Source organism: Eulemur rufifrons, chromosome 2 (genome assembly GCF_041146395.1).
Source record: "Eulemur rufifrons isolate Redbay chromosome 2, OSU_ERuf_1, whole genome shotgun sequence".
NCBI lineage: Eukaryota > Metazoa > Chordata > Mammalia > Primates > Lemuridae > Eulemur > Eulemur rufifrons.
Window position 1 is genome coordinate 73,271,579 of NC_090984.1, and position 11,534 is coordinate 73,283,112.

At 39.9% G+C, this 11,534-nt stretch overlaps 1 protein-coding gene across 1 annotated transcript; it reads left to right on the forward strand.

The window, feature by feature from the left end:
• The first annotated feature begins 3,233 nt into the window (after positions 1-3,233).
• Positions 3,234-9,512, forward strand: PNN (pinin, desmosome associated protein). The gene is made up of 9 exons (XM_069464513.1): positions 3,234-3,400; positions 4,041-4,112; positions 4,501-4,569; positions 5,179-5,251; positions 5,365-5,459; positions 5,625-5,700; positions 6,781-6,936; positions 7,010-7,148; positions 7,871-9,512. The coding sequence occupies exons 1-9, from the start codon at positions 3,288-3,290 to the stop codon at positions 9,301-9,303; spliced, it is 2,226 nt and encodes a 741-aa protein (XP_069320614.1). The 5' UTR covers positions 3,234-3,287; the 3' UTR covers positions 9,304-9,512.
• The last annotated feature ends 2,022 nt before the right edge of the window (positions 9,513-11,534 follow it).

Genomic DNA, 11,534 nt, shown 5'->3' on the forward strand with positions numbered 1-11,534 from the left:
CTGAGTTCCTCTCTCAGGCCGGGAGTGAACTAACCGCCCTCGCCCAGATATGAGGAAGATTCCTCATCCATGCCATCGGGGGCAGGGCTGTGGAGGATAAAATAAGACATAAGGATGTCCCACTGCCATCTCCGTGTTAATTAGCTATAAAAGTTAGAAAAATTGACAAGAGTTTCTATAGGCTTCATCTAAAGCCATTTCCTGCATATGTTCTTCACTATGAAAAGTTGTAGAAAAACTGAATAAATCAATTTTCAGAACGTAAGTTTTTGATATATTGAGAAGTTATCCCAATCCATATTGGATTAAACCCGGATATGCAAAAAGATGTACAGCCATTTTGGCTACCAAGAAGTTTACGGGGAGCAGGGTGCAAGGGACAAGGGGGGTGGAGTAAGCAAAAAACTTTACGGTATACGTGAACCACAAAATGCAAACTAATCAGAGGATAGGTGAATGGAAAAATGCCAGAGAATTCAGAAAAGTGACATCACTGTGGGATGGTATTCCCAAGAGTCTATGGCAGTTGTAAGACAACTCCTACAGAGGTGCAAATACATATGCTACCCTCTGGCTTAAGCACATTGCTTACCCTGTGGTTCTTTTCTTGCTAATTTACAAAGCAGATTTTTTTTTTCCAATTAAATTCATTGTTTCCCCCAAATTAATATATTGGGTTTTCTCAAATTGTTAACAATAACCTTTCATCTCTTATATACCCTTTGACAGTAATTTAAGATCATGTTCTGTAACTGTAAGTATGGTAGGGATTTTTTTTACATGTCCATTATAATGTTTGGATCAGTTTATTCCTTTATAAATATTTATATTCCTCATATAAATCAAGCATAAAATTTCCACCTAAGCCTTTTTTTGGTGTCAGCCTACCTCACAGCAACCTCAAACTCCTGGGCTCAAGGGATCCTCCTCCCTCAGCCTCCTGAGTAGCTGGGACTACAGGTGCTCGCCACAACGGCCAGCTAATTTTTTGTTTCTATCTTTAGTTGTCTGGCTAATTTTTTCTATTTTTAGTAGAGATGGGTCTCACTCTTGCTCCTGATCTCAAGGGATCATCCGGACTGGGCCTCCCAGAGTGCTAGTATTACAAGTGTGAGACACTGCACCCAGCCCCACCTAAGCCTTTGAGAAAACTAGTATAATTTTGAAGAGTATTTTGCCACCAAATCTTAATTTTTCCAGCACTAAAATTTCCTATATATGAAATCACGCCCTTTATGTCTAAATCGCATTCTCACCCTCATTGTCACCATTAAGGAACAGAAGTCTGAGCCCACCACTGAGGTAAAAAAGTAAGCAATTGACCAATTTACCAAGGTTGATTTCTCAAACTGCAATAACATGGGTTTTTTTAGTCTTGTAGAGGACAGAAAAGAAACTAATATATATTGAGGACCTACTAAATATTGAACACAGAATCCCACTGATCTGCCTCCCTTTAAAGCACACTGTTAAATTGTGCAGGATCCTAACAATAGATCCCAGGGAAGGAGGAATAGACCCTATTTTTTTGGTTAACTCTAAAAGCATTTTCACATGGAAACATTGTTACAATTGGTGGACAGGCTCTACCATCACCATACGTTCATGCCTCAGGTTCTACTTCCTGAGGTTGTACAGTGTTGTAATAAGATCAATGAGACTACATATGGTCATAATCAGAATTGTCAATCCTCAGCCTTATTACTCATCTCTACTTTTTCTTTTTTTTTTAATGTCTCTTTTTAAAAATTATTGATTTGAGACTGGGATGGGTGTGTGGAGGGAGGGGCTTCACTATATCTCCCAGGCTGGTCTCCAACTCCTGGGCTGAAGGGATCCTCCAGCCTCAGCCTCCTCAGTGACTGGGACTGCAGGTGAGAACCACCAGGCCCAGCTACTTTTTTTTTTTATAGCACTTCTCATTTTCTAACATGCTATGTAATTTATGTTTATGATCTGTCTCCATACTTCCTCCTTCCAAGCTTCTTCAGAGATCTTTACAGTACTGATGTACCCAAGTGCCTAGAACAGCACCTGGCACATAGAAGGTGCTCAATAAATATTTGTTGCATTAATAAATTACCTTTGCTCCTTCTGGGACCTCCAAATTCTACAAAATCAGGAACCACAGCTACCTTGTTCTAGGGTTTATCTTCAGCAATACCACAGAAGCTTTAAAAGGTGGTTGGATGAATTAAAGTGATAGCTTGAGTTTAACGGCACGCCCACTAATCATTTGTCCAAAGAGGATGTCTGGCTGAGACTATTCATATTGTTTCGGTGGGGAAATGTTTTCTGAGCTACAATTTGTATATGTATTACTGGAACAAGACCAGTTCCCACGTTGGCAGTGCAGGTAGAGCAGAGCCAGAAGCTGGACAACACACACTCCATTAACAGTAGAGCTGCTCCCCTAGACTCAGTCTTAACCACTCTATGCCAGGTGAAGAGGCTAAGTCAACCACGCCTGACCTGTCTCATCATTGCTTTTTTTTCTACTACAGCCTTGCACAGGGTCTGAATCAGAGACTGATTCTCAGTTGGCGAGACGAGGGACAGTGACATTATCTGCAATCTCAATTTTCCTATCAGTAAAAAGAGGCATTTTATCCAAGCTTTAGTTTGTGAGGAATAAGGCATATAAAGTGTTTCACACAGGGTCCTGGACAAGACCAGGCCCTACCATTTGTTAGCTGTTATGATTAATTTTTCCTATTCTTCATTCTTCCGCTTCCTTCTGCTCATCTAACCTAATCCAGGGAAGCAAGCCTCTACTCCCTCTCTGGGCATGCGCACCAAAAGAATGGCCGCGCCTTCTCCTATTTAAATCATTAACTGAGGCGTGGGGAAGAAGAAAAAGTAGACTCGCCTACGCCCTACCCTGATGTGATAAGGCGGTTAAAACGATATAAAGCACGTTACATCACAGTTTGAAAAGGATGGAAAACTCCGCGCTCTCCTTCACAGAACTGCAGGCCCACGAGCCTACGTCTCCGAGGACTCAGGGACTCTCAAACCCGCCCCAGCTCTGCGCTAGAAGCCGAGTCCAGCCACCCGCGGCTAATTGAGGAGGGAGGTGACTGCCTGGCCGACTTCTCATTGGCCCAGAGTCACAAAGGCCGCCGCTTCTCCCCCTTCCGGTCGCTGAGTGGTTGAGGCCGAAAAATATCGCTTATCGTCATTGGCTGAGTCCGACTGTCAATCCTTTCGCGTCTCGCAGCGCGGCGCAGAGCGGCGCAGTCCGGAGCGGCCTGTAGAGCAGTATTGAAGCCTTCCTCACGGAGAAGATGGCGGTCGCAGTGAGAACTTTGCAGGAGCAGCTAGAAAAGGCCAAAGAGAGCCTAAAGAACGTGGATGAGAATATTCGCAAGCTCACCGGGCGGGATCCGAATGACGTGAGGTAAGGGCCTGATGGGAACTGCGAGCTCTGAGAGGCAGCCCTCAAGTCGGGGTGAATTGGGGGTGGGGAGGGCGGCCGGCCCTGAGAAGGCTGGAACATCGAGGCCTGTTCCCGGGGCGGTGGTAGAACCCTGTCCTTGGGAGGTAGTGAGGCTCCAGGCCTCCGCTGGGCTCTTGTGCTTGAGGAAAGAGAGGTTTGGGTGCGCCAGATGGTTTCCCGGCCTGTAAGAAGGCCCTAACTGCGGATTCCCGCCCTTGGCCCTGCAGGCCCGGAACTGCAGCACAAAGCCCCTTCCCGCTCCGGCGGCCACCCGGACACCCTCCCGGGACGCGATCTGCCGCCTCTCCCCCGGGCTCTTGCCCACGTGCAGCTTCCTCCGGAATGGCGGGATCGGGATATGATCCAGTCGTCTTAATGTGTAGTGGCATCAAGGCAAATGTAATTTCTGTGGTAGTGGTCTTGGAAAAACGAGGAAGTTAAATGAAACAGTACTACCTGTCCTATTTCAGACACGTGGATTTGAAACTGTCTTTTTAGAACTTTCTTATTTCTCTTTATGATGTACCACATCTCTGAAAGTGTTTGGTGCCATTGGTTGTGTCTGCATGTAATTTTCTACTGATTTGTAAATCTGTTACAGGCCCATCCAAGCCAGATTGCTGGCCCTTTCTGGTCCTGGTGGAGGTAGAGGACGTGGTAGTTTATTGCTGAGGTAAGATTGCTTTAGGACTTAATTCATGCTAAAAAAAAAAAAAAAAGCACCATTAGTGCTTTTTATATTAAATTAACATATTGCTTTGAACAAAATTAGCGATTTTGTGACACAATGTTTGTTATCTTTGTTTAATGCTGTGATCGGTTAGTTTTCTGCAAACACAATTACCCTAAAAAATTAGAAGTTGACTATATTAACTGTACCAGTTTTTAATAAACTTAATTTATTTTTGTAGTTTAGAAAAATACTAAAAAAGCATTTCGGAGTGAATGTCCATTTAAGGTTACTTTAATTAGAAGGATTTTAAGAATTAATTCCCTTGCCAAATGGAAATATCATTTGTCTTGTATTTCAAGTGCTTTATGTTGAACATTTTTAATTGCAGGCGTGGATTCTCAGATAGTGGAGGAGGACCCCCAGCCAAACAGAGAGACCTTGAAGGGGCAGTCAGTAGGTAGGTTAAAAAAAAGGATTCCTAAAGACATCTCTATTTTCTGAGGTAGTGCAGAAATATTTAATAAATACTGTTGAGTTGAGTTGTATTAGAATTGAGTAGTATACCACTTCCCTGCTAGTTCACTTGATATTTAACTAAACTGAAACAACCAGTATTCCTCAAAGTCAGTTTTTCATTTATGATAACCCCAATTTATTTTATTACTTCTTTTTTTTTCCTATTTTTTATTTTTAGAGATGGAGTCTCACTATGTTATGATAACTCAAACGTTATCAAAGTAAAGGTCAAGGGAGGAATAAAATCGGGGAAATTATAAATTTATACCATTCTTTCTGTCTTATACTTGAAAAACTTGAGAAGCCTGAGAAATATTTAGATATTATTATAGTTAGATATTATTATTTAGATATTATTATAATGCCTATATATATATTAGGCATTAGTTGACACATTTTATCCATTCAGTGCTGGAGGAAAGAGTAAAATGGGATAGACTGATAGAAGCTTCTGGAAATGAGTCCTTGAAAAAGTAGGCATCTGTCTTTGGTGTGCAGTTAAAAACATCAAATTCTGCAGCAGTTATTTAAATTACTTTCCCTATGACAGGCTGGGCGGGGAGCGTCGGACAAGAAGAGAATCACGCCAAGAAAGCGACCCAGAGGATGATGATGTCAAAAAGGTATTAAGATTAAAAGAACTTTATTTATTTAGTGGATGAATATTTCACTTTACATTTAAAAGCATGCCACCCACATGCTACTTAAATTACTGAGATTTTCATTTCTTTTGTAGCCAGCGTTGCAGTCTTCAGTTGTAGCTACCTCCAAAGAGCGCACACGTAGAGACCTTATCCAGGATCAAAATATGGATGAAAAGGGAAAGCAAAGGTATCTTTAGTATCTTTCCAGGCAGGAAAAAGTCCTGTGAAATAATGTAATTTTTAAGAAAAACTAAGGGATAGTGTATGTGTCCTGTATAGTATCTCTTGGGAAATGATGGGTTTAAATGAAGTGGATCCTGCTGAAATTGAATTTTCCTTTTCTGTTCTTTAGGAACCGGCGAATATTTGGCTTGTTGATGGGTACCCTTCAAAAATTTAAACAAGAATCCACTGTCGCTACTGAAAGGGTATTTATGCAACTTTTGTTTTGCATGATAATGTTTATTAAAATAGTAGATTTAGTGTTTTTAAAGAGCTTAAAAGCAAGGCTAAAACAAAGCCAAGTAGAAACTTAAAATTGTCTTATTATGAACTGGTATTTTTTTGAAGTGATGAGAGTTGAGTGAACCTCTGTTACTAGTACAAAGTTCCCTGGTTTGTGACTCTTGAGAACTTGGGTTCTGGTCTAAGCTCAATAACAATCTCATTGTGTGGTCTTGGGCAAGTCCCTTCCTTTCTTTAGGCCTCAGAATGCTTTTTCTCAAACAAGGGAGTGGAACTCTGTGATCTTGCAAATAGTTCAATAATTGTAACTTTTAGGATTTATTTGTACACTTTAGCATCCAGAAGCAAAACCATAAACATTTCCTGCCCTCCACAGTTTTAGCAGTGTCATCTTTCTAGAAGTTATTCTTTGGTAAAACCTACAAAATTATGTCTGAGGGGTCAAACCCAGGTTATTGCTTGTGGGGAGAACTATAGTGGAATGGGGGAGATGATAATTCAATTATAGGAGATTAATAAATTTTAGCTTTTACATATCAACTTGAGAATATAAGAGGCTTAAAAGCATTTTAATGTTTGAAGAATAAATTGGTAGTTTTCTGAAATAAGAGAAGTATGATTAATTATTTTTTTAGTTAGGACCTTTGTCAAATTCTTTGATTTGGAAAGAATCACTTCAAAGACAGTGCCCAGCTTTTTAAGTTGACTTTTTTGAAAATCTTACTTAAATGTTATGTTGGTATGGAATGGTTGTTGATATTATAGCTAATAGCCTTGAAATTGAGATTTATGTCAAAAAGCCTCAGTCCCCATTTACTGAAAGACAAATTACAACCAGTACCAAGTGCTAAATGCTAACTTCAAATTAGTATCCTGAATTGAAAATGTGAAACATATATGCAGATACCTATATGTAATAAAATTATAATGTTTCACGTAATCAAGATGTGAGTAACTTTAAAATTAGACTAAACTCGAATATACCTTGATGGTCTTTTATTTATTTTAACACGTAAATATTAAAGCATATTAATTACTTTTAGCAAAAGAGGCGCCAGGAAATTGAGCAAAAACTTGAAGTTCAGGCAGAAGAAGAGAGAAAGCAGGTTGAAAATGAGAGGAGAGAGCTCTTTGAAGAGAGGCGTGCTAAACAGACAGAACTGCGGCTTTTGGAACAGAAAGTTGAGCTTGCGCAGCTGGTGAGTTTTTTGAATTCTGAGATTGGTAATCCTTCATGTTTACAAAAGCACTGACCTTTTACCTTTTGTTTAGCAAGAAGAATGGAATGAGCATAATGCCAAGATAATAAAATATATAAGAACTAAGACAAAGCCCCATTTGTTCTATATTCCTGGAAGGATGTGTCCTGCTACCCAAAAACTAATAGAAGAGTCACAGAGAAAAATGAATGGTAAGTACATGAAGGGGTGCACTGAAATTTTCTTAATGCATGAGGTAATATATTCATGTATACACATTTGTTTGTTTCCTAAAATACTTGTGATTTAATGGTTAGTTTGCTGGGATTTTGTTTTGTGTTTTTGTTTTAAATAATCTGAGATGGTGAGGAGTTTGGAGTACAGGAATAGTTACTTCATGATGGAGTTTCACCTGAAACTTATTTTGTGGGCAGTGCTTATGCTTCTGTATTTCTTAGGCATTTGTTTAAAATTATTTCTTTTTCCTTGATATTTGTAGTAACCGGATAAAGTGAATGAACATTGATACGGTTCTTAGAGGGAAGACACATGGGAGAATAAACAGTGCTAATATGATGATTAGATATTTTCCTCTTCTTGGTATCAAAAAAGTTAATCCATGATTTGATGCCATAAAACTGGTTCTGTTTTAAATAAGTTTTGTTATTTTTCATCCAGCATAAAGATTGATCTGTTTTTTCATTAGATAATGTCTACTTTTGCCTGCCACTAATTTGTTAGTATGTAGGTCTCCAGTGGATATTTTGCCAGTTTGTGATTACTTATTTGCTGAAATCAGTCTTTTGTCATCATTGCTTTACAAAAAGACATTTTTTAGATGAAGCTTTATGACAGTTTGTGACCAGGTGTAAAATTGTGATTTGAATTTTCTTAATCATAGTACATTTTACACATGTAAATTTTTATTCCTTAGCTTTATTTGAAGGTAGACGCCTCGAATTTGCAGAACAAATAAATAAAATGGAGGCTAGGCCTAGAAGACAATCAATGAAGGAAAAAGAGCATCAGGTGGTGCGTAATGAAGAACAGAAGGCGGAGCAAGAAGAGGGTAAGGTGGCTCAGCGAGAGGAAGAGTTGGAGGAGACAGGTAATCAGCACAATGATGTAGAAATAGAGGAAGCAGGAGAGGAAGAGGAAAAGGAAGTAGGTATTGTTCATAGTGATGCAGAGAAAGAACAGGAGGAGGAGGAACAAAAGCAGGAAATGGAGGTTAAGATGGAGGAGGAAACTGAGGTCAGGGAAAGTGAAAAGCAACAGGATAGTCAGCCTGAAGAAGTTATGGATGTGTTAGAGATGGTTGAGAATGTCCAAAATGTAATTGTTGAACAGGAGGCGATGGAAACTAATCAAGTTGAAAGTATAGAACCTTCAGAAAATGAAACTAGCAAAGAATTGGAGCCAGAGATGGAATTTGAAATTGAGCCAGATAAAGAATGTAAATCTCTGTCTCCTGGGAAAGACAATGTTAGTGCTCTAGACATGGAAAAGGAGTCTGAGGAAAAAGAAGAAAAAGAATCTGAGCCCCAACCTGAGCCTATGGCTCAGCCTCAGCTCTTGCCTCAGCCTCAGCCTCAGCCTCAGTCTCAGTCTCAACCTCAGTCTCAGCCCCAGCCTCAATCTCAGTCCCATCCTCCATCTCAGTCCCAGTCCCAGTCCCAGTCCCAGCCAGTACCCCAGTCCCAGCTTCCCTCTCAGCCTGAGACTTTGCCATTAGCTGTTTTACAGCCAGCACCCCAGGTGATTCAGGAGCAAGGACATTTACTGCCTGAGAGGAAGGAGTTTACTGTAGAGTCTGTAAAACTCACTGAGGTGCCAGTAGAGCCGGTCTTGACAGTACATGCAGAAAGCAAGAGCAAAACCAAAACTAGGAGCAGAAGTAGAGGTCGAGCTAGAAATAAAACAAGCAAGAGTAGAAGTCGAAGCAGTAGCAGTAGTACTTCTAGTAGCAGTTCTACCAGTAGTAGCAGTGGAAGCAGTTCCAGTAGTGGCAGTAGTAGCAGTCGAAGTACTTCCAGTAGTAGTTCCAGTACAAGTGGCAGCAGCAGCAGAGACAGTAGCAGCAGCACTAGTAGTAGTAGTGAGAGTAGAAGTCGGAGCAGAGGCCGGGGACATAATAGAGACAGAAAGCACAGAAGGAGCGTGGATCGGAAGAGAAGGGATACTTCAGGACTAGAAAGAAGTCACAAATCTTCAAAAGGTGGTAGTAGTAGAGATACAAAAGGATCAAAGGATAAGAATTCTCGGTCCGACAGAAAGAGGTCTATATCAGAGAGTAGTCGATCAGGCAAAAGATCTTCAAGAAGTGAAAGAGACCGAAAATCAGACAGGAAAGACAAAAGGCGTTAATGGAAGAAGCCAGGCTTTCTTAGCCTATTCTTTGCAGCAGAAGATTTCTTGATGAGTAAAAGGATTACCTTTCCTTGTAAGGAGGATGCTGCCTTAAGAATTGCATGTTGTAAAAAATCTTTTTGGAAAATACAGACTGTTTGTTTACCAGACATTCTTGTACTTTTTGCATAATTTTGTAAGAGTTATTTATCAAAATTATGTGAGGTTCCGAAATATGTAATAATAATAATAATAAAAAAAGATTAACATCCCTTGTCATCTTTTTTAAATATCCTATACTCTTCAGTAAGAATCTGTATATTTTAATAGGCAAATCTTTAAGTCTGTTCCCTTCTAATTCTGTATCATACATTGCTTTTGTAGAAATAAATGTGCATTTCTTTCATTTTTGGGATGTCCTTGTTGACGCTTGTATAATAAATATTCTCTTGATATTTTCAGCTTTTATCACTAGATACCGAACATGATTAGAATGTTTTTGAAGATTTCCTCACTTTAATTTGCTTTAGGCAATTATTTTGAGTTGTCAGAGTCAGATCTTTGCAGCTTTGAGGGGGAACAGTTCTCTTTAAAAATCATTTACTAATCTCCTTTGTTATTTTAACCTAAGGATTTTCCCTGTTTCTCATGTTTAAACCATATATTTGGTAGATAACTTTAACAGTATGATCTGGTTGGCATTTTCTTCCTGATTATGGGAGCATCATTCTTTTGTCTTCATGGTTACTTGTGTGATACAGCATATACATCTGTTAAAGAAAATCTAGGGGAGGGAGGTAGAAAGTATCTTCTAAACTTGGTTTTTGAGTTTGTGGTCTTGTCTTAACTTTTGTGTTGGCTCTAACTGAAACATGCCATATGTGTTTTCAACAATTTTGTTTAAGGAAGTATTGTGTGAAAGTTTACCAAAATGAAGGAAGTTCATCTAGACTTTAATATGTAAGCAAGATAACACACAAGTGTACCAAGTGATTATTAACTGTTGTTTTATAAATTTGTAACTTGGAGTATCTGTTGCCCATTACCTGTGCAAATAAATGTGGCTTAGACTTGTGTGACTGCTTAAGACTAGTACTTGTATTAACTTTTGATGCTTTATACAAAAGAGCACTTAAATTGCAAATGACCTTTTATAAGGAGTTTATAATTTAACATTGTAGCTTTAGGTTTGACTTTGTATATTCATTATGCCTTCCCTTGACAAGTAAATGGTTACGATGAAAATGTGAACAAGCGATGAAAATGTGAACAAGTGGCCGGGCGAGGTGGCTCACGCCTGTAATCCTAGCACTCTGGGAGGCCGAGGTGGGCGGATCGTTTGAGCTCAGGAGTTCGAGACCAGCCTGAGCAAGAGTGAGACCCCATCTCTACTAAAAATAGAAAGAAATTATATGGACAGCTAAAAATATATATAGAAAAAATTAGCCGGGCATGGTGGTGCATGCCTGTAGTCCCAGCTACTCGGGAGGCTGAGACAGGAGGATCCCTTGAGCTCAGGAGTTTGAGGTTGCTGTGAGCTAGGCTGACGCCACGGCACTCACTCTAACCTGGGCAACAGAGTGAGACTCTGTCTCAAAAAAAAAAAGAAAAGAAAAGAAAATGTGAACAAGCATTTCCAGTTAGTTTTTGTATCAATAGAACTCACCTGTGTAAGTAAGTGAATGTGTTAAAATAACTCTTTAAAACTCCTGGCTGGTCCAATAGTAGTAAGTTATTTTAATTGATTGTTCATAGTTACAGATTGAACTTCTTTTTCTACTCTTTCCTCTTCTCACTACTGCACCTGACTAGTGGAAAAACATTTTTTCCTTAGAGTAATTATTAAAACAGTAAATGAACACAACTTCCTCAGTGTGCAGAGCTGTCTGCATCCCTGAGCTAGTTGTTCCATCAAGAGTAGCTTCATCGGCCGGGCGCGGTGGCTCACGCCTGTAATCCTAGCACTCTGGGAGGCCGAGGCGGGTGGATTGCTCAAGGTTAGGAGTTCGAGACCAGCCTGAGCGAGACCCCGTCTCTACTAAAAATAGAAAGACATTATATGGACACCTAAAAATCTATATAGAAAAAATTAGTCGGGCATAGTGGCGCATGCCTGTAGTCCCAGCTACTCGGGAGGCTGAGGCAGTAGGATCGCTTAAGCCCAGGAGTTTGAGGTTGCTGTGAGCTAAGCTGACGCCACGGCACTCACTCTAGCCTGGGCAACAAAGTGAGACTCTGTCTCAACAAAA